At 45.5% G+C, this 24,391-nt stretch overlaps 1 protein-coding gene across 1 annotated transcript in view; it reads right to left on the reverse strand.

Annotated features, from left to right (window-relative positions):
* LOC124253286 (general transcription factor 3C polypeptide 5-like) overlaps positions 1-24,391 on the reverse strand; it is a 117,562-nt gene that overhangs the window by 55,041 nt on the left and 38,130 nt on the right. Inside the window, exons 5-7 of the mRNA XM_046687030.1 lie at positions 9,869-10,079; positions 2,285-2,442; positions 898-1,014 (exon numbers count right to left, since the gene is read on the reverse strand). Coding sequence (XP_046542986.1) covers positions 898-1,014; positions 2,285-2,442; positions 9,869-10,079 — 486 coding nt within the window. The remainder of the gene's footprint in view (positions 1-897; positions 1,015-2,284; positions 2,443-9,868; positions 10,080-24,391) is intronic.

A 24,391-nucleotide genomic window follows, 5' to 3' on the forward strand; every position in this document is an offset into this window, starting at 1 on the left:
ACAATCAAGGTTGTGAGTATGCTCAGCACACAATGTGGACGACATATCCAGACTGACAACAATCAAGGTTGCGAGTGTGATCAATAAACGATGTGGACGACATATCCAGACTTACAGCAATCGAGGATGTGAGTACGATCAAAAAACGATTTGGATGACATATCCAGATTGACAACAATCAAGGATGTGAGTATGCTCAACACACAAGGTGGACGACATATCCAGATTGACAACAATCAAGGATGTGAGTGTGCTCAATACACAATGTGGACGACATATCCAGATTGACAACAATCAAGGATGTGAGTGTGCTCAGCACACAATGTGGACGACATATCCAGATTGACAACAATTAAGGTTGTGAGTATGCTCAATACACAATGTGGACGACATATCCAGACTGACAGCAATCAAGGTTGTGAGTATGCTCAATACACAATGTGGACGACATATCCAGATTGACAACAATCAAGGATGTGAGTATGCTCAACACACAATGTGCACGACATATCCAGACTGACAACAATCATGGATGTGAGTATGTTCAACACACAATGTGGACGACATATCCAGATTGACAACACAATCAAGGATGTGAGTATGCTCAGCACACAATGTGGACGACATATCCAGATTGACAACACAATCAAGGATGTGAGTGTGCTCAACACATGATGTGGATGAAGATCATAGTTACATAAGGACTTTGTGGCCATGAGTTGGCAACAGTTAGTGAGATGATGGTAAAAGTGAACAATGCGCTCAGAGAAATTTGTATCTATTTTCCAGTTACATCATTTCATCAAAGTCTAGCGGGAGAAATCTGTATCATGGTTGAGATTCCTATGAATTGAGTAATTGTTAAGGGAGACTACATGAGTAGGTATGTTTACATACTTGACCATCATTCTGATGAAGTAGCTTCTGTATCTGATCTTCATGGACATCACACAGCTGGTAGAACATCTGTCTGTATGGCGGCAATACATCTGGCTCAAACATGTAGGTACTTTCCTGTAATGTAAACACATGGTGAACACACAAGGCAGCACAGTGGTTTGAGGAAAGATCATCTGACTTGCAGCAATAGCAGAGATGCCAACCCCAAAGTGTTGCAAACAGTAGTTTCAAAGATCAACAATAGTAGTTTGACCACAAAATTAGTAGTCAACTAAATACTTAAAATCATAATGGAGTCAGATAAAGATGATATGCCACAAATCAAGAGTGAAGTTTTAATTTCACATACCTCCAAAAGCAGACTTCAAAATTATCAGCATTACATTTCTCGTTGTCGTCTCTTTTTGTCAAAAATGTATTTAATCAATGAAAATATAAGTTTCTGTCTAGATATCCAAATTTTAACGAATTTTCTTCACATTTCGTAGAATTTCTAGTCCATTCGTTTTGGAGTAGTTTGAGGTTAACATTCGTAGCGACTATGATAAAATCATAGATGTTGGCATCTCTGCAATAGTACACTAAATCTACAATTTGACCTCGAACTTGTTGCAAAGAATTATTTTGAGAGACATGCTTAATTTCATATGCTATATCAAAAGTCAATAGTGAGTGAGTGAGTTAATATTTAACATCACATCGGCAATGTGTCAGCCATATTGCGACGGGCGAAAGTCAATAGAAGTCCCATGACTGACATGATTTGTTACAGATACATGTTCTATGAACAGAAGGTAAAACATGCATAAATCCAACATTATGACAACAGTAAGTCTTTTGAGGCATAACAGCAGCTGGGATATGAAACAGAGTGACAACTAAGGACATTTAACTTGCAAGCTAAGCTATTGAAACATTTTTGGATGCATTGTGGCACAAAAAATATTATCAAAATGTCAAATACAAAAACGATCATTATATAAAAACAAGAGCCCAAAGTCATCGATATCCCCCATATTAGCAAATACCTGTCTTGAAAATGTCAACTGGTTAACAATGGGTTGTGGTGACACAAAGGCCAATGATGACAGCCTACAAGAACAGATGAAGCTGAGGTATGCTCAGACAAGGTGTTACTGGAGGATGGAAACTTTTGTTTAAGGATAGTCCATAGTCAGAAGGGAATATTCAAAACATGAAATATAATAAGTTTAATAATTGGCACTATGCTCTGGATGAATTTATGATACAAAGCATTGATAAAAAACAACAGCAACAGTTCTGCTTGATTTTGCTTTTAACCACATGGTGCATTGTTTTCTGTCTTTTTATCTCCATAACCTGAACAAATATTTTAGTCGATTCTTCCATGCCTGCTGCTTACCAAAATTTGAGTTTTATCCGACGGATCCATACCCTCAGCTCCTAATGTTGATGTGTGAATTTTTGGTATTTTCATCTGTGATCTGGACTTTACTGTGGGTAGCTTGTAGTCAAAGGCACTTCGCTTTCCACCAATTTCCAGTTTCTCAGCTGCTCCCCCTGCAAAATGAAAACAAAATGTTACCTTGGGTGCCATGACTGATAGTTACGAAAAAATAATCTCTTTCTTGCAGACAATGAGAGTCTTTTGTGGCGGGGAAAACCTTTTCAAAGGCAGCATAAAGTCACCACATTAGATGAAGATTCAGACAATCCAAATTTATGTATCTTGTATGTAATAAACTCCCAGGCAATTAAGTGAAAGCTCTTGAGATTTTGTAAATTTGGTTCAACCTTGACTGTTTTCGAAGATCCCTACGAAAACATTAACAGTTCTTCCATGTGTAGAGATAATAGACTGGGAAATTATGGCTAAATGGACCAAACTGGAGCTATCACAATAATTAGTTCTGTCTTCCTTATCACCTTGGGCAGCCCGAAGCATGAAAATGTAAGCAACATTTATGACCAGTCCATTGACAGAACACCAAACTAGAACAAGAACTGGATCCAATACAGGATTTACAGAGACAGGTAGTTGAAGGCATAGATTGATGTGTGAGGTAGATTACATTTTATGATCTAAGCAAATATATTTGGAAGAAAAAGCCACAATACTGATCTTTTGGGAAAGCCTGTCTGCCAAAATGTTCAATTTTACTTGAATAAGTCTCGCTTCCACTCGGCAGTTGTAAAAGTCTGCCAAGGCATAATGTCACCTCCCTGCTTATAAGGCTATATATGTAACTTTGAGAAAATAATGCCCAGTCTGCAAGACACTTCTCCAACATCCAACATCCTGACTAGTTTTTATGTTTTGGTCGTATTTAAAACAAGATAAAACAATGATTGGACAAACCTAATTCGGATGGAACATAAACTGACTCTTGACCAAGGCCAACGTATAAGCAAAAAATGTACTGTACGGTGCTCAATCTGATGATTTATGTGAGCAAATGTTCACAAAACACTTTTAACTCTACTGTGGGAATGAGCCCAAAGTTTGCCCTACTGATTCTATACTAGCCACATAAAGAAACTGTGCATTGTCAAAATATTATCCCAGTTGATAAGTACGATAACAATGTTATAGGTACATACAAACTATAATGGAGGGATCATGAGACCATAACAAGTTGGGAGAATTTTAATTGAAAAGTCAATCACAATGACGTCACGAGTCCACAAACGGGACAGGGGTCAAACGACCATGTCACAAGCTCAATAACGGGTATGTCCACCATCGGCATTGAGAACAGCAGTGCATCGACGATGCATAGAGCCTATCAAATGTGCAAGGGAAAGCTTGTGGGATGTCACGCCAGATTCTTTCAAGTTCTGTTGCAAGGTCAAGGACGTTATCTGGCGGATGAGGAAGACGGCCTAGACGTCGATCCATCTCGTCCCAAACATGCTCTACCGGGGAGAGATCCGGTGAATTTGCAGTCCAAGGCAGTAAGTTAAGGTTTTTGTGTTGCAAGAAATCCATAGCAACCCTTGCCGTATGAGGGCGGGCATTGTCCTGTTGAAATGTTAACCCAGGGCCATGACGTTGCAGAATAGGAATTGCCACAGGTCGAAGAATCTGATCCCTGTAGCCCACACCAGTTAAGTTGCCATGAACAATCACCAAAGGAGTTATTTGGCGTGCTGTTATTCCACCCCAAATCATCACGGAACCACCACCAAAGCGATTCCTCTACAAGACACAGGCCTGTGCATAACGTTCTCCCACGCATCTATAGGCAAGTTGACGTCCATCACTATAGGAAATGTTAAACCTGGACTCATCTGTAAAAACAACATTTCTCCACCAAAACAAGGGTCTGCGGACATGATTTCGGCACCACATTCGGCAAGCTTGTCGATGACGTTGTGTCAGGATAGGCTGTATGGTGGGACGTCGTGGTCTGATCCCGTGATGGCGTAAACGTTGTCGAACTGTGTTGGGGTGGATACGGCAAAGCCCTGGGATGGTTCAGGCGGTCATCACTGCAGTCTGAAACCTGTGGCGAAGATGGGTCACCCTAATCCATCTGTCCTGTCTTGTTGTTACACGTGGACGTCCAGAACGTGGCCGATCGATGACGTCATTTGTGTTCTGGTAGCGTCTCACCAGTGCAGAAATGGTGTTCCGGTGGCAGTGGAAATGTGCAGCCACTTGTCGTTGAGACATTCCCCCACGGACCATCCCAATGGCCTCATGACGTTGTGCAGACATGAGCCTTGGCATGCTATGCGTTTCAATAGCCGTTTAATTTTTTGAACGATCGCAAGGTCAGGGGTTGAGCTTTCCAAAGTGACATTATTGTGTGGCATTCATTTGCTCTGTTTCTCTTTCCCGGAATGCACGTGCAACAACGTATTGCACGTCTCAAGGATGAACCCACTGCCGTCACGGAACGTGGCACGTGCATGCATGTTGGATACATGTCAGTAATCTCTGAGTTTAAACCCTTTTGTGTCTACGCAGGTTTGATAAATTTAGATTTAAAATTTTTGTATGCACAGTTTCTTTATATGCCTTGTATATATGTTTTGCTGACGTAACCAATATTTTGGGGTAAAAACTCTTCCTTTCTAAGATACAAGTGACTATCTTGGTCCAACCAGATAAGTTTCATGCAGCCATGGAATGGTAAGCCAGTATGAAATCTTGATCAAGGTAACAGCAATTGTGTATCACTGCATACTGGAAGAATAGAAAAGCTGGTGGTGCTTTGTTGATAGAAAGTATGGCATTGTCACCAATCAGCCAATTGCATAACCTGGTCACAAATAAAACCTCTATAAACAGGACACCATCATCAGGAAACTTGTTTGACTCTCTCTGGTGTATTATAAAATCATTCATGATGATGGCAAAGTGGCAAGGAGGGTGAGCTGTCTAAGGCGCTGAGCTTTTTAGCAAAAGGTGCCTGGATAGTAACATTACTTGTAGATGCTTTCAGTGTTGTCACAATACTACTTGAGTAGGGCCACCGACACCATGCAAAATGGGGGCGGAGGCTGCAGAAACATTTTGTTGAAGACCTTCATGTTGAAGATTAGCCTCAACTTGTCCGAATCCTTCTTGGGAACCAAAAAGATTGGAGAATAGAACCCCGGGTCGATCGGGGTCAGATCCAGGGATTCTATCGCAAGCTTCTGGATTAAGGTGGCTATTGTGGATCGAAGAACAGACGTCTGCAGAGCGGGATACGTTCTGTGATCCGGAAGTAAAGTGAGAGGAGGATCCCCGATGATCGGCAGCTGGAACCCCTTGGATAACGTGGAGAGGGCGTAAAGGTCTCCCAAGATGATCCAGTTGGGAGCATAAGACCCAAGTCTTCCGCCTACTGGGGAGGTCTTGATGGGCACGACTGGAGGTGGAAGAACCCAGTCGTGCTCTAATGTCAGAAAGTCACTGTTTGTCATGTCGTTGAGAGGAGGACTGGTCGGAAGCAGAAGCTGGTCATGAAGCAGTGAATGCCTGACGTTGACGACTGGAACGGCCTCTGAAGGAACCATTTCCACGAAAGGAAACAGCAAAACCCGAATGAAGGTCTGGATTAGAAGGAACATAATGGGCAGGCCGTTGCTGGCTCAACGAGTCCTCCACCTGCAAACATTGGAATTTCAACAATTCCACTGACACTTGTAAATGAGCATCTTGACCAACTGGCGACATCCCTAATCGCCCCCGTTGAAAAAAGACCTGCCAGACCACGGCTGACAAAAAAGGTCTGTGCGGAACCTATCATCCCATGAGGATAAGTGCAGAGGCCCCCTGCGACGCATAGCTGTGACGTACGAAAAGAAGTGAGTCAGCTGATCCAAAATGGTCACCGCCTCAGTAGTTGTCAACACTATGTTGAGTGGAGCCATAATCTTCCTGATGACACCATCCAAATGCAACAGCTCACGATCCTCGACCAGGAACGTCGAGTAGGCTTTCTGTTTGGTTCCCAACAACGTAATATCATCATCCACCGGAGGGGAGAGGATCAGGGTAGAGAAGCCATGAACATAAGCAGATGCTAGATTGAAGCGGGGAGCCGCGAACCCATCTTATCCTTCCTCAGGTTACAAAATGCCTCATCCAGAGACGCTGCCAATTGAATGACACTACGGCGAGGCGGGAAAGTGATAGAACCACAATCACCTGGCTTCATGTCAAAGCTGGATAACAAATCCGAAGGGCGAACTACTACGCTGTAGTCGGAGGCTATCAGCAATCCAAACTAGTAATTGAGGAGTGTCCACAGCATCAACACTAACATCCGAAGGCGACGTACCATCTGAAGAAGGAGATGGCGTAGCCGAACGATGAACATCCACCAAAGGTTGAGCTGGAGTGGTTGTAGGACCAGAAGACTGAATAGCAGAGGAAGACGCTGGCGCCTGATGCTGTAAAGCCGAGGAACCAGTAGTACTCCCACAAAGTGGCGCTCCCACCGCTGAAGACGCATAGGAAACATACGGTGCACTGGGAATAAGCGGAGCACCAGGAACCAAAGCATCAGAAGAAACAAGCATCGAGCAGGTAGGAAGCGACGTATTGAAAGCCAGAGCTGAGCTGAGTGTACCAAGCGCCGAACCAAACACACTGGAAGTGAGCGCTGAACCCTGAGCAACACCGAACTGAAAGCACCCAACTGAAAGCACTGAAGCCAGTGCTCTGTGAGGAAGCGCTGAACTGGAAGCACTAAGAATCGAACTGGGAGCACCGTAAGTAAGCGCCGAACTGGGAGCACCCCGAGTAAGCGCTGAACCGGGAGGAAACAAGAGCGCCGAACTGGAAACAAGTGGAGCTCTAACTGAAAGCATCGAATCGGGACCAAGCGGCACTCTACAAACAGGTACCTGTCCCGTTGTAAACGGTGCTTCGGAGGAAAGCGACGCACTAGAATAAAGTGGTGGTCCGTAACCACAGGGTACAGGATAAGGGATAGATGTGGAAAAGGTTGCACGGGGAATCATCAGCAAACTTGTCGACTCCACCGGAGGTTGAGAAAGAGCCGAACCGAAACTATCCACTGTACCAGAACCAAGTGTCACCGTAGACACATGCACCGAATGGAAAGCAGAAGCAGAACCAACCACCGAAGTAGAAAATGCCGAACTGCAAGTAAGCGGCATATGAGAAGTAACATTAGGAACCACACCAAGCGCCGCATAAGAAACACCCACCGTAGGACCAGAAGGGTGCTGAGAAACAGTTACCACCGAAGGCGGACGGGGTTGAATAGCAGATGTGCAGTCGGTTTGAGTCAGAAACGGACCCGATGAACTGCAAATTTGATCATTGTACAAAACTGCCACAGAAATATAAATAGTACACATGTTTATCATTTACTAATATCCAACAGCTTTCTCATATTTGAAAATTTTCCGGACTCCACCCAAAAAGTTGCTTAAGAAACTATCATCATTGAAAACGCAAAAGTTGTTATCCGTCGCGGCGGGGTGAAACCACAGAAACAGAACAGCCACTATCTCGTCGTGCACAGGATACACATGCCTGATGAAAAATGAAATTGAATGCTGACGTGAAACAGTTGATGATTAAAGTGTATGATTTTTTCCGTGCTGAAGCCGAAAGGGGCAAACCATTTTATGCCATTAATAAATTCCGTAAGCAGGCAGCAAAAGCTTTAGGAGTATCAGCAATGGTACTGACAAATGTTCAGGAACACAAACATTGTGAGGGTGATGCGAAGCAGGTAGGGGTCATGTCAAAATCACACAAATTAAAACATTTGGACAACTTTCAAAAGAACCTTGTAAGGCAGTCTATCAACAAGCTCTATTATTCTGAAAACAAACACATGTCGCTGAAAATTTTTAAAAAGCACTTGAAGCAAGAACACAACCTCAAAGTATCAAAGTAAACACTCTGGCGACTCTTACACTCTTTCGGGTATCGTTATATTTCGGGGGAGAATAGGTCAGTACTCTGTGAACGCCCTGATATCGTTCGCTTGAGAAATAAGTTTCTCAGGGTTATAAAGAACAGCAAGGAAGGGTTCGAGCCAGTGTCAATGACCTGGGTCAATGCCTCGCACACTGCCAGCAGTCAGTGGGTACCCGATGGGGGTGATAAGGGGTCACGTAGAAAGCTGCCTCTAGGGAAAGGAGAGAGACTAATCATTCTCCATGCTGGTTGCTCCAGCAAAGGCTTTCTCTCAGGCTGCGACTTGGTATTCAGGGCAAAGTCCACAGATAACAGAGACTACCATTCCGAGATGAATGGTGCGATTTTCCTCGTTTTGGTTAAAAACAAGTTTGTACCAGCTCTACCAGAGAAGTCTTTTATCGTAATGGACAATGCCCCATACCACAGCATGCAGGACCCCGACAGTAAAGCCCCGACATCGAACAGTCAAAAAGGTGATATGATATCATGGCTCGACAAATTTCAGATCGCACAGCCTTCAAAGGCAACGAAGCCTCAGCTATATGAGATCATAAAAACCCACGAAGGTGAACCTTTCTACAAAGTTTACAGTTACATAAAAAGTAAGGGTCATGATATTCTGCGACTTCCGCCCTATCCCTGTGACCTTAACCCCATTGAAATGATATGGGGTATTGTCAAAGGAGATGTTGCCAGATCAAACACTTTTAGATTACGTGACGTAGAGGTTTTGGTTAAGGAATCTCTTAACTCACGACTGACTGGCACAACTGTTCTGCCTTAGGACGTTCAGACGCAGACGGACCTACAGATGGGTTCCGGCAATCCCTATCTGACATGCGTCTACAAGCTACCCGACGATATTCAGAGAAAGCATTGTCGTCGAGGCCAGCACAGAAAGTGCAACGTTGAGACCAATCACAACGACCTCAACAGTCTACACATAAAGCATGTGGGTCCGCCGCTGAGAAATTACTGATACAATTGTCACAGTGTTTGCGCTTCTTAGAACCATTACGATTCGATTTACCCATGAAACATGTTGAAACACAATCAAACTTTCTTAGAGAGAAGCACACGTCCACACGAAATGCGACAAGAAAGAGAATGACAGGCACAGGTAGTCACGTGATCATCTCAGCGAGCTGCACGCTTATGGAGATGATTGACAGGTGCTGATGTCGGAGTGGGGGCAGAGGTCAGGGGGGTCAGAGGCCAGTAAGATTTGATTCAACTTAGCCTACAGCACGTTTCCACACATGGTCGTAGAAGAAGAGGAGAGGTGCATACCGTGAGATAGGATAAGTTTAAAAATAGACTGGTTTCAATTCTTAATTGTTTAATGAAGTCGCGGATGTTTGAATTCACCCACTCTTAAAAAAAGCCAGCTGGTCGGCTAAGAAGTGTGCTAGAAATTTAGTTGGTTAAGATTAAAGAGTCTAACAAACTTGACCAGTGTCTGCAGACAACGATGAACCACTCACTTTCCATGACTGAAGCTAAACAGCCCACCAGGAGTAACAAATCAAGAGGTGAAGTATATATGACAAACAAATCACACATCAAACATAGATGACCAATACTCACTTTGCCTCAGTCGAAAATCAAGGATCTGATACATTTTTGCATTTCTGTCCTTGCGTGGATCATATCCAAACTTGACCCATAAAGTTCTCCAAGGTCCATTACAAAAGTAGTAAGCCACCAATGGTAGAACATATTTCAATCTAGGGTGGTACTTCAAAGGCAGGTTGCACCGGATACCATTTTTGGACCAGATAGGCCTCTCTTCAAATAACTGAAATGAAAAGGTGAAGTCATGTCATTTCATTTCATTTCAAATAATAATCTGTTCATATTTGTGCACATCTGTGTAAACACACACTGATCATATAATGCTGATCCACTTGGCTAATTGCTACATGTAAAATGGTTCCACAACCTATCTGGCTAGTTGCTATTTGTCAAATTGTTCCACAATCACTAAAATGAACACACCTTTTGCAGCAGTTGAACTGCTATATTTCAGATTTCACATTGAAACTTGTTAAACATTTGGACTTGGCTGTCTGAACCTTTTGAGGCGTGGTCATGCTGAAACATCTTTACGTTTCTTATCTTGGTCTGACTTGGTTTTAAACTTGACACTTGTTTCAGATTGATGTTTTTGAGCTGAGTGAGATGATGATTCTAAGATACAGTAGATGACTGTGAGTGAACATGAAATATTATCGGTGGGTTAAGCTGTGACCCTGTAGTCTGAGGTGAGGTGAAACTGGGTTTAACGTCGTACTTGAAAATATTTCGCTCATATGACGACGTGCATGCGTGTGTATATGTATGTACGGCTGCTTGTATTAGCCCAGACTGAAGCTGGTTTTATAGTGCTAGCCCAATGAGATACCATGCCGCAGTGAAGCATGAATACCCCACTCAGACACATTATTCTGACTCCGAGCCGACCAGTCCTTGTTGTACCCATTAATGCCGAGCGCCAGACAGGAACCAACAAGTACCATATTTTAACGTCTTTTGGTATGACGCAGTCGGGGATCGAACCCGCGACCTTCCGCTCTCTGGGCGAACCCCTGTAGTTTGAATGGATTGTTCATGTGACAAAACCTGGGCAGTTTCTATGCTAATCCATGTCAAGTCTGTAGGGTGTGGGTACAGGTGAAGCTGATATTTGGCTCAGAGGGTGCAGTGGTAACCAGCTTGGAAATGATTCGCTCTGGTGTGGTGCCCCAAATACTGCAGTCTACCCGAAATCAACATTATCTGTAAATACAACATCAAATGATGAAGTACCTTTTCATTCATTGTTTTCCATTTTTTTCAAATTACCTGTGTCGGCATACGAGTCGCTAATTTGTCAGTATTGTGCCCTGAAATTTGTTCTTATACTCATTGGCTCACCTGATGCCTAAGGTTATGACCTAGCACCATAACTATTTCAACAAGCCAGGGTGGGATCTTGTATGGAGACAAGATAATTTATCAATGAGAACTAGGATATTAATTGTCTTTTCAACAAGTACTTCCTTGCAATAGTGTAATTTTTGTAGCAGACAATTTCTATTTTCCCCTGTCGGGATCATAATTATTTTTAAAAACATTTTCTGGGACAATCAATTTGACTCCCTGCAGTCACCCTTTTAACACAAAAGGAACTGCAATCACATTTCCCCAAAACAAATAAATTCTTAGGGATTGGTCATTTATTATAGGGTGTGCTGGTTGGAACTGTATTACATTTTGCTAAATAAATGAAATTGCTGATAAATTATACCATCTATTTTAAAAAATATTTTGAGATTAAGTGTTGGCTCCATTTCGCTTGATCAGTTCTCTTGCAAGATGTAAAATCAACTTTTCGAATAATTTACCCCTATTAAAAATAATTGTGTTAATATTTTCCTTTAAAAATAGATGATGTTAACTCAAAAACTTCAGGTTTGGAAATGGCAGCAGGAAAGTAGGTTAAAACCGATCCCTGAATTTGCCCTTCATCACTTGTCACATACAATATTTCAAAATAGTAAGTAGTAGATACAATGATAGTCCTGGACCAAGTCCAACAAAAGCCTCTGCAAAGCCTTATTTCCCAAATAAGGCTTTGGTCGGACCCTTAGCTCTTGCTACCATTACATCTACTGCTTTCCCGACCTATAAAAATTTCAGACGCTAGCGGGATGCGAACGCCCAATGTTACACCTCACAGCAGCGCCGCTTAACCGACTGAGCTACCGGGGACTTGGCTGAAGTATGTTGGTTTAACGGGTCTATCCTGGGATTGTATCATCTATGCCGTGTTGACTGGTGGTAACACTGTGCCGTACGGTACGATCAATAATTCTTCTCTTACAAACCCTCTGCCTGGCCCATCCCTCAAGTAGTACAAGTTAGGCTCGTCTGATTTCATGTCAACTTTATCTATGTTGTAAGTTTTGATTGACCATATTGGGTCAGTGGCTCGCTTACGGCTATCACCCTCGTGTTCCCCAGGCTGGTATAGATACCTCACTAGGGCCCTATCTGGTATCTGTTTCTCTTTCCCACGCAATGGAGCAGCCGACTCTGCCACTATTGATTTTAGTTTGATAGCGTCTACCGGTTTCTTGCCGGTGAGACGGGTGACTTCATGGTTGATTGCCGACACCACCTTAGGCAACCTTGTGACCCATTCAGTCGATCGTTTTCCCGGGGTGGCCATCTCCCTCGCATACTGATGTCCGAATAAACGCTCAGCCCAAGTTCTGTTGAATCTCTCAACTATGGCTTGGCTGCGATGGGCTCCAGCCGTGCCACGCCTGACCTTTGTATCGTGTTTGTCTAACAGGTGTGACACGGCACCCATGAATTCCCGCCCGGGGTCAACTTGCAGCTCTGTTGGCCACGTCAGCGGACTGCGTTTGTATATGCGTCCGAATCCTCTGGCCACCTGGGCAGAATCTTTCGTGGTCAAGGGCTCGGCTTCCTTGTAGCGACTGGCTACGTCCACTACGGTTAAGGCATACTTGTACCTCTTGTCGTGGGGTAGGAACAGTAGGTCTGCCTGGTGAACGCTATTAGGTATGTTAATTCCAAACTTCCTTCTAGGCACGTAGCCTGGTGGCGACAAATAGATCTGCCACAGGGCTTGTTTTTCGCCACGCTTTGGCTTTCCTCCGGGTACTTTCGGCTATTTTAGCCAGCTTATCTACAGCGCTAGCTCCTTTCCAGTACCCACACGGGCTATAGTAAATAGCCTCAAACTTTCTCTGGTTCCGTGACATATATATCTATGTTCTTGGTTCAATTTTCTCATGCCCGTACGCGTACGTGTTTATCCCATCAATAGCTATCCAACGTTTAGTGTCCATAGGCGACAGGGACGTTTTGTTTATTGTCAGTCCGTATATCCTATGCCCATCACTTCTAAGTGTGTTCATTTTATGTCTAAAGGTACGGGTCTTGAACAGGGCTTCCTTGAATCTGGCGTGTTTGATGTGTTGTTTAACCACGTACTTCTTAACACCCTTAGCCTTCCGGATCTCACTATTGTCGGCCTTCAGTATGGAATACATCTTAGGTCTCAAACCTATGTACTCGGCTATGGGCGTGCCAGCACACTCGTCCTTCATCTTACCTAGGACCTTTAAATAATAATAAATCGAGGATGCTCATCCCCACGTAAACAGGCCGGTTGAATTTTATGTGGCTTTTCTTCATGTGTAGGGCAACTAGGTCATCGGTGAATATCTTGCTACGGTTGAATGCCGGACTGGTTATCAGTCTCCTGAGCTTGTCTTCCTCATTCGACCGAACCAGCTTCACGGTCACGCGTTTCCTCAGGTTCTCCATAGTCTTACCGAACACCGAGTTGTTCATGAGCTTGTAGAGATTTTTCTCAAAATCACTGGTGGCAAGCTTTCGGAGGTCTGTGTTCATTCTGATGTAGGGTTCCATCCATGGGCTCTGGTTGAACACGAGCACCCTGTGTATTTTGGTCAGCCTCATACCCAACGACAGGTACAGCTGTAGGTTGCGATAGTGAACGATGTACTTGGTCTTATTCATTAAGTTAGGCACGAGTTTTTCAGCGTCTGCCACCCTTCCACCTAACAAGTTATGTTGGTACTCAGACATCCAGTCTGGGTTAACCCTCATACGTTCGGGGGCCAGGGGGTAGCTGTTGTGTGATGTGTGTAATGCCTTGGGGTACTCTAAGTCAACCTCGAGGATATAACCTTTGTTCGAATCTGGCGCGATGCTCATAACATCGACCTCATGTGACGCTCATTCGAATCCCCCTGTGGGTAGATACTGGCTCATAGCCCAGCCGTACAGGTTGTTGGCGTCGACGCAGAGAATGTGATTGGTTGGCTTGCTTGGATCGTAGCCCTTCACGTATTGATTATTTGCTTTCGCGTATCGCTTGGTTGCCATGGAGATCCCGCCTCGCATAAGCCTTTCTCAATGAATAGGTGCATGTCATAATCTGTAAGCAATTCCAACTTAACTCCAGTCTTTTTAAAGCAAGGCATCCCACGACAGACCTGGGCTGGTGTAATACCATCGCGGGTCGAGTTTATACTGCTTGAAACATGTCCGCCTAAACGTCTCAAACACGTCGGCTAACAGCAGTACATCTGTCCTCCAGTATAGGTCGTGATAGTCACCCAGATTCTCACAACCCAGTTTATTCCATACGTTAATCGCGTGTGAGTAATCGTCTTGGGATATTTCCGAGTCTGTCAGATTGCTGTAAAATTCTCTGATAGGGGGGTAGTCTGGTCTCGGCGAACTTGACCCAACTATCCATGTACTCATAAGGGTACACACCCTTCCTCATAAGCAGGGGTCTAGTCTCGGCGTCTGTGTATCGATCGGTAATAGGGAAGGTATCATTGGCCTTGACCAGACTGTCGAGTGACGACAGTAAGAATTGTACTGAATCTATGAACCTAAGGCCGTTTAAGCTGAAGGAGATGTATTTCTCCATGTTGTTGGGGATGCACGTTATATTACCATCGATTTTCGCGATGGCCTGCATGATCAAATGAGAGTCGTACCCTCTCAAGTTGTGAAAGACAACGGGGATGTTTATTATCTTAGGGTTGATTCTAAGCTTGAGGTCACACGCGCTGTGAGCGCCGCCTCTATACTTACCGGTTACGTGACAGTGATCTCTCACCGAATCACCGTTCAGTGGTGAGTCACACACATGACAATTAGTACTACAGGTGTGAGCTAGTCGGTCGGCTCGGGTCATACGCATGGGAGCGATTGTATACAGCGCATTCCTAATAATTTTTTCTTCCTCCTGCAAACACTTAAGAAACCTTTCAGCCGCGTCGGGACCCCTATACACTACCGGAGCTTTCGTTTCCCCGTCACAACGGACAACAACGTATCCAAACCCACAGGCTTCAAGCTCCTGTGTTTTGAGTGTGGTTGGGGTACCCCCAACAGCCTCAACAGGTTTAACCAAGGCTTCAAAGTCGGCGTATATAATATAAGGCACAGACATTTGGTTCTTGTGGTTGTCGAATTCTACCCTAGAGGATATTGTCACCTTCCTTAGGCATGTCGACTCGTATGGCCGTCTGCAACACACCTTGGCAATCCTCCCGGTGGGATTCTAATAAATCAGCTCGGCTGAAACCGTGCAGGCATCTCACACAAAAGTGTTTTTTCCCAACGTGTTTCGACTGGTCGTGCAACAACCGGCTGAGATGTTTTATCCACGTGTAATGATACTTTTCACCTCGTTGGATCATGAATATATTAATAACTTGGCGACCCAACGCTGGGCTGACCCTGTGTACTATTGTTGTGTTACCTTCGTGCCCAAAGACGTTTACAGCTAGATTATTCTGTTTTTCTACTTTAGTGATCTGAGATATGGGGGTGGGTTCATCTATACCATCCCAGTTGAGCCCATCATCTTGGGGATAGCTAGAAAGCCTGTCTGAATGAGTGTCAGCTGGAAACAAGGCTGACCTGGTAGCTACCCTCAGGCAATCGTCTCCTCTATTCTTAACGTTTACCATGGCATGTTTTTTCCTATAGTAGGGAGGCAAGTCTAGGTATGACCCACCTCTGAACGGCACGTAGTTAGCTATGTCTAGATAGACATTATCGATTTTATCTACAGCCCACCCGGACCCCAAGTGTGTGTAGCGTTCTAGGTATTCTCGTATCTGCTGAAAACTGGTATCGATTGATGCGTCTATGGTCTCTATATGGGTCACGACCTCTTGTTTACCTCTGAAGTAAGGCTGAACGTACTCAGTGACCCCAGTGGGGGTTCCCCCCATGCCCTGCTGTTTATCGAGCGACATTTTAACTGTGATCTGAAACTTAATACTTCCAAGATCGTTTAGTTCCTGGTTGACCTTATCAGCTATCAGAGGCTTGATATCTGTGATATCTATATTCCTATCAACATGCATGCGCCAGCCTCTCAAATAGTTGCCTACAGCGCGCTCAGTGCGCACGAACTGTAGGTCAATAGCTCTATTCTGCCGTAATAGTTCTACAAGCTGTGGTTTCCTCATACGGGAATATCCCCCTAAACCCAAATCGCGAACCTCGGCTTTTAATTGTTTTACAGTAAGAGGTTTTGCTACGGGGGCATGTGATAACAATGCGACTAACCCGGCTCTCCCCAGGTTTGAATAACCCGTGAGCCCAAGCTGTTTTGCCTGGACTTTTAATTGTTTTACCGTGGGAGGGGCTTCTAAACCTAGTAATCTCAACAAGGCTGGCTTCCGCATTCGAGAATACCCGATCACACCACGGCGTCTGGCGATTTGTTTGAGATCGCGTATAGTAGTCATAGTTGCGTACACACCTAAGAGAATCAATGTCTAATTGGGCCACAGTAAAGGGAGGTAATTGATAAAAAATAAAGTGAGGCGCTCATAAAATCACTAGATGGGCTGTTTCAATCCAGTACTCACACTGTTGGATATAGTATTCCTTGAAGTTGTGCAGGTATTCCTGTATACTTGTAAAACAGTTTATCTGGTGTTGAGTCGTGACGTCCCCCTCACATGTGAAGGGGCGAGTACACTTAACACCCTCTTTAATCCATGCCACTCCCAATGTGACCTGAAATCTGAAGCGCCCCCATAAGTTCAATTCATCTTTGAGTATGTTTTTAACCAGAGATTCGATGTCTCTTGGGTCAATTTCCACAAACATAGCTATACCTAGGTGTGCACAGTGTCTAATTGGGGTCTACCCTGAGAAGGCGCCTACGTTCTTTTATGTAGGCCTTTTTATTCTCGTAGATGAGGTGATGTCTGACTACGTTCGCCCCGTGAGCTTTACATAGGCAGTAGTGCCCTTTAACCCCTATACCACACACAGAACACGAGTAGTTAGGGCTTCCCATGTGGAAACAACAGTACCCCTCTGTCCTACATTTCTTACCACAGGGTTCTTTCTTCCCCATAAGTATGTATTCGCATCGGTATGGAGCAGGTCTCATGTTTAGCATACTTATATGAGTACTTAGTCTAATTGTTTTGCAACCAACGCAGTCGCTGCTATACCCAGCGCTATGAAGACCAGTTCACGGTCCATTTGCCCCTTGGATGGTGTGTAGTACTGAGCGAGTGTGGGCTTATTGAGCGGTTCCAATCGTTTACCAGTTAATAGGTAGTATTCTCTCGCTGCGTCGTCGACATTGTGGAATGTTTGAACGGCATGGTTTTCACGCTTGAGTTGTTCGTTAATGTAATCGATCCTCTGGAGGCGTTTTTTAGCGTACTCGGATTGGGCGGCCTGTAATTTCTCAATAGCGAGGTCGTGTCTCTTCCGCTCCGCGTCCGACCCCCGGAGACTTGAGAAGAGGAAATTACTCCCGGAAAATGCTAGGGCATTTACTAACGCACCACCGACCATCATAGCTATCGTGGCCATCCTATATTTATTTCATAATATCTTCAGGTAGTATCCCTTGTTTTACTAGGATGTCTTTTGTAGCCATCGCCATACCAAGGTTCATTATGAGCATACCAATATCCTGCAGGTTGAAATCTAGCTTGATAGTCGGTTGTTTAAGCACCATTTTGGTCAACCGAGCGTACCCTACGGCTAGACTGGCGACCACGGTGGCGTGGTATGCGTCGTTGACGAATGTTTTCCCCTCAGACATTATGTATATGATATAAAAATATATATTTTATTGCATGATATGCGGGTTGACCTCTAATTTCTCCCCGGGATCCCTTGGTCGTGTATATAACCATGAGATAGCCACGGCAGCAGTTGCGCATACAGCCAACAATAGTCGAGACGGGTGGGTCACTGTGATAATTTTATGTTGGTTACACCACCGTTTTTTACCGGCAGCTACTCTCTTAGGATTCTTCTGCCTGGTTACTGTGGGTGGGGTCTCCCCCAACGTGGGGGTCTCCACCGTCTCCATTTGGGGTTCCCCCAACTTTGATGTCTCCTCCTGTGCAGCATCCATCTATACTATTATTATTATTTTTCCTCTCAAATTGACAATGCTTTGCCATGATAATCGCCGCCGTCACCGGGGTTAACAACATACCGTATTTGTGGTACAGCTCGCAGCTAATAGAGCTCAAGGCGTGTTCGATAAAAGGGTCTTTCTCAAGGTCTTCCCACAAGTAAAGTCGACGCTCCGGGGGGATGGGAAGTAAGTATGACGCAATACCAGTGTATATCTGGGTCATAGCAGATCCTATTGTCTTTGTCATTTCTGCACCTAGTCTAGCCTCGTATCTAGCGTACAGCTTATCGATTTCTTCGGCTGACATTTTGTGAATTTTATCTGGAGTGTACTCCCCAAAGTAATGTTTGGCTTTGCCACCAACAGCCAACGCCACCAGTTTCTCTCGCTTATCATCGTCCACCTGTGGTACCAACAGTTGCTCTAGCAATTCCTCACACTCCATCTTATAATGTGATAAGTAAGTTTTAGTTTTAACAATATAATATACGATATAGGCGAAACACAGAGAAATGAAGGTTAAGTTGCACACGACGAACACTTCAAATACCATAGCTATAACTGATAAGTGCTAAGTTTTACTTAGCATTGCTTAGCTTTGCTTAGCATTTGCTTAGCTTTGCTTAGCATTGCTTAGCTAAAACACCCTATAGGCCACGGGTTGATCGGTCTTGAGCACGAGCTTAGCGTGTTTAGTTTCAGCGAGCTGTTTCTTCACACGTTCCCTATCATGTTTGCTCATCACATCGTTCTCTCTCAAACACTCCTCGAACGAATCCCTGTCCTTGCAGTGAAATAAGGCCACCCATCGCGTCTGCTCCCTGAGGTCTTTCAACACCGAGTTGAACTTTTGCGTTAGCACCCAGACGCTGTGATTTGCGTGTCAGCCAGAGAAGGCCAGGTACGATAGCATGTCTCTCTTTTTTGTTATCTCGCGATTAGCGCTGCAGTCATCCAGTATGAACAACGTCAACTCCCCTTTAAATTTCATATGGTAAGCTTTCAACCAGTCCTGCAGACGTGGTCCCGGATCGACTCTGTGTACGTCCGGGTCCGTCATCACCTAAGGTCTTTCCGTGTACGTTTTATTCATGCCCAGAGTAGGGCACATGATAACGATGTGGTCGAACACATCCCTGTAGTACCTCTCCAACATATCCAACACGAAAACGGTCTTCCCACAGCCAGTCTGCCCGCACACTATGGCACAGTGTGGGTCGCGTGGTAAATCAGTAGATGGCTTGCACGAATCTCCCATTGTCTATGTTAAGTTGCGCGTCCATAATTACGTACAGATATAATTTCAACTTGCCAGCGGGTTGAGCCTTCTTGGTAATCTGGATTGTTATCCCCTCGCTGCCGTTGTCTATGCGGCGACCGCTACTGTGCAGTTTATCGTCATCCGTGGATCGCATGTCCAACCATAGGGCGTACTTGGTGGTCAGGTATTCGCCGATCTGCACGGAGGATAGGTCCAGGTCTTTGGTTATGTATGGGTGTTGTTTGATGGCTGGTAGCTTTTTTATCTCATCCCACTGCTGGTACGCCCTCATACCATGACTGAACAGCTGGTTGGGCACGCCCTCTATGGTCACTTCCACCTTTTCAATCTCGGGGTTGAAAAACTTCGCTGTCCCTCCGAACGGCTCGTAATCCTCCACGGGATGACCAGGATGCCTTTCATCGATCGCTACCGAACGCTTCAGGTTGATATTCCACACAGTGTCGCTCTTATCCCGCGACGATGGATCTATGCCTCAGTATGCGATCGTACAGGATGGCCACATTCCCCGAGTACTGACTTCGAACCTGCCTGGCCAGCTCCGGGTTAGTGACCATGTCGAACTCCAGAGAGATGTTGTCGATGGTATAACTAGCCTCATCGCTGTTCGGCGCGACGCACTACTTTGCTGTAGTCGCTAAACGTTAGCTCGTATTCAAGCCTATCACCCAGCCGCCTGGTAAAACGGGCGTGTTCCGTGAGCAACTGGAAGTTGAGCGGCACGCAGAACCGGTTCCCGTACGCTTGAGCAATGGCCTTTTCACCATCCGATAGCTTGTCTAACTGGTCTTATGCGTGAAGCCGTGATTCAACGCGCAACCGGTCGATTTGTTGATGCCCTGATACACGCCATTGACGCTGCTTCTCCTCGCTTCCAGAGGTCCTCGTAGAGCAGTGAAACACGCCGCTGTCGCCGATGCTCAGCACCTCGCTACCGGTGATCTTGATGGTGGTTTTCTTGATGATGGCTCGACCCTCACGCTCCGCGACTAGCTCTCGCGCTTGTTGTTGGTGGAGGTCAACGTGAGGTTGAACGCCAGTCGAACAGTGCCTGGTACAATGAGGTCATTCGCGCCAAGGTTTGGAAATCTAACCAGCAGCGTTTGATTCTGGTCTATCTTGCTGGGGTTGTTGGTGATGGTCACCGACTGGCGTACGGCTTTGACACCTAGTGGCTCTCTTGATCTTCTGAAAGGATCTAGTTTTCTACCATACATTGTTATATAAATGAAATATATAAGTTTTAATACTAAATAATGGCTGAAGGCGGTCATGAAGACATACCTATGGATGATATGTGGAATAATACCCAGGCATTCGAGGATGATGAAACCTCATTCTCGCAAGGCAACGAACTCGTGAAGCAGGCCGTCAACGGGTTTTACGATGGTTTAAAAGAGGATAAAAATTACGTAGAGCCGTGGGGGCGAGACTATACTAAGTTTTTTGTTGATAGCAATGGCACGCTGCGATTGAGGGCTAACCCGGATATCGATCTCATGAATAAGCGCACTAGAGAACCGCTTGCCTTATCAACACTGTTCAGTCGCCATGGGGGTAACTTGATCCGCGATGAATTAGGCTTCGTAGATTACGGTGGCACGGCCTAAGATTCCCCTTCAAGATCTGCAAGACATCAGGGGCGCCACATCGGATCAAGACATGACTGATAACATTGAAAAGCTGTTGGCCACCTACCATGACAACCCCTTACCTGGGTTCGAATTTACCGCTCGGGAACTGCGGGGGCTTGACAATGCCATGCAAACCATTCGCGGACATCTCGTGAACAACACGGCCAAACTGGACGCGATAGACGACCACATCGCCTATGAAAAGATCAAACTAGGTGAAACGGAGGACGAATCTCTGAAAGCCACAATCGAGGAACGAATACGTAATTTGGAAGAGGAAAGGAAGACCCGGCTGGAAACGGCATCCTCCTTCCGAGAACAGCTTCGATCCCAGATCAGCCGTGTGCGGGAAACCATTGATCGAGTCCTCTACCAGGACACCACGCTAGCTGACAGGATCCGAATCCTGTTCCGGGAGCAAGGGATCACCATCGCCAGCATTCTGACTGCATTGGGCTTCATCATATCAACCCTGGTGGTGTCACTGACAGGGGGGCCCACGCCTGCCAGCACACCAAGTGGTAGGGGTGTCAAAGACTGGATAAAAAAACTCGGGGAAGCCCTGGCTAAACTGGCTGGTAAGGCCGCCGAAGCCCTGCCCAGCCTCCTGGGTAGCATCGTCTCGTGGCTGCTGAGCGCTCTGGCTAAAACAGCCACGTGGCTCAGTCAAAACCTGTGGGCAGCCATCGTCGCCGTGGTGGGTTTGCTGTACGTAGCGGCTAAGGAATTTTTAACCAAATAAGGCCCAAAGCTACCCCACCAACCACCATAGCTGTTTTACGGTCGATGTGCTGCTGATTGGCCGCCTGAACGTATGGGGGTGACCCCACAGGGGGTGTTGGTTGAACCCTAGGTTCGGGGTGGCTTCACTATACCCGCTTCACCGGGTCGGGTGGTGGGACGTGGGGACGTTAACATCGGGTTGACGCTTTTGGTCCTTTCTTCACCCGCCTGAACTCATACGGCCTAGGAAACCAGGCTTTATGTTCGCACCACACGTGACTAAACATATTGAAGCCGAAAGCATAATACTGATTTTTTCGAAGGTTACGAGTCAAATACCAGCGAAGACTAACCGGTCGTAATTTCCTCTCGAGCATTTAACCGGCTTGGCTTCATCTCTGGAATTTGCTGTAAGATGGCTTGAGCTGGACGGCGAAGTACGTACCGGTAGTTAATATCCGGAGCAATGACTTTGAGACATACGAACGGGCAGCGACATAAAGAGGAATAGACGACTGTAATGATTTTTTGCATGGCCAGTTTGCACTGGCACTCTGTAGTTTTAACGGCACGCGGCGAGTTGATTGCGCTGGAACGCATCTGCTGGTTATTTAAGCGGAATTACTTTTAATGCGGAATACCGTGCTGGTACCACCGAATAGATATCGGTGTTGAGCTAAAGAGATCCATCATACGCTGACCGGTGTTAAAACGAAAGTGTCGTCTGTTTCGCACCCGGTTTATGGCAAATGAGCTTCATATACCAGCACAACACTTCCAGAATAACTTAGCCGGTGAGGTCGTTCAGCCGTCGTGATCGCCGATCGGCGCCGTACCAACCTGCCCACTGGCGACCACCGGCGACGAACATCGCAACGCCAGCAACAACAAAACCACCTGAGTTTCAAACCATAACCCGACGCCGCTTTCGCTATTGTTAGTGCCTCTGCTATTTAGATCTTTCTAAACCTGGAGCCGTTCCGGAGAAGAATTTAAACGGTAGGTGAATTAAAATAACGGATCTAAACCCTGAGTACCAAACACCACGAAGCGAGAGATTTTGTAGAGAGCTCTATCGATGAACGAACAATTTCATCGCCAGCCAAAGTACTCAACAAATTTGATTTGCTTGAGCGGGAATGTTTCGGCCAAGGAAAGGAAGCGAGGGTGATTGGTAAATGCCTTCACGAATGAGTCAATGCCGAAAATGAAGTAATTGCTGGAACTAAATGCCAACGGTAGGGCGACCAGTGGCGATCTTGTTTATAGCGACAAAGGGTAAATCAGAATTTCGGTACTGCAGAATCCTGCGGTAGAAGTAATCAGCAGGAAATTCCAGAATTAAGCGAAATAACGGTGCTGGGGAATTTTGAGTCTTTAAAAGGACCTTAGTTCTGATAAATGGCAGCGCTGTCTGCGCATGGCACGCGAAATTCCTCTGGTTGCGCCGGTAATTGGCGATAGAGGGCCGTGGAGCGGGGAAATGAATGGGTGAACCAGCGCCGTCGTATTAGGTATCGAGAAGAAATTCGCACGCTGGGGTAGTTCAATAGTTTCACAGGCGATGTCGTCGCCGCCTAAAGTTAAACGAGATAGCCGCCGCCGCACCAGTAAAGATAAGTGGTGCCTTGGCAGTAAAGCCATTTGGCTTAAGATGAAGTCGGCCTCTTCATGGTTCACTTTCTATAGCTGTGAACGCACCAAACAAAGCCCAGAATGCTATAAGGGCTCAACTAATGGGGGATCATACGGGTAGCGTGTTAGTTACTTCAGGCTTGGAGGACGAGTTAAAGTTTGATGTCCCCAATTCCCAATTGGACCTTATGAAAGTGAAACCAGGCTCCACACTCGCCATAGAAGTCTTCTTCATGGGGGGTGATCCTGTAGAACAGCAACTTTTACCCGGGGTGACAATACGCTATGACCTCCTAAGCGCGGGCCAACATGGCCGTATCGTTATACAACCGGACCCCTCAACGGGCTCTATAGTCCCCTCAATACACTCCTTAAGATACCCCCTCGATAATGTTCATGTGGACGCACAGTTACCTATTTCCCTCTCCCCTATTTCCCTGTACAAGAGTCTAAGACTTGTAAGCTTCAAATACACTGAGCAAACAGTAAATAACACACATTTTAAAGATATTTTTTAGAATATATTATATGTTCAGTATGGGTCTGTACCCAGTCGTAGAGGAAGTAGCGAAGACCGTAGACCGTAGACGGGTTCCGCTTGAGACAGTTATGTGATGTAAAACGCCAACTAGAACAAGACCGCGACACGCGGAAAGCACTATATAAGAAGTACCATAGAGCTTTCAATGCCGTGGACGGGACTGATACTGCCCTTATGGTAACCAGCATGGGACTAGGTGCGGCAGGTGTTGGGTTGTTAGCTACCATCGTGGCCGCACCTATAGTGCTAGGTATTGAAATAACAGCTGGGGTGACAGGGGTGTTAGGGTTGGTGCTTAAGTTTGCATCACGCAGACTGCATC

This window comes from Haliotis rubra, unplaced genomic scaffold (assembly GCF_003918875.1).
Source record: "Haliotis rubra isolate DU_JTF1 unplaced genomic scaffold, ASM391887v1 Scf538, whole genome shotgun sequence".
NCBI lineage: Eukaryota > Metazoa > Mollusca > Gastropoda > Lepetellida > Haliotidae > Haliotis > Haliotis rubra.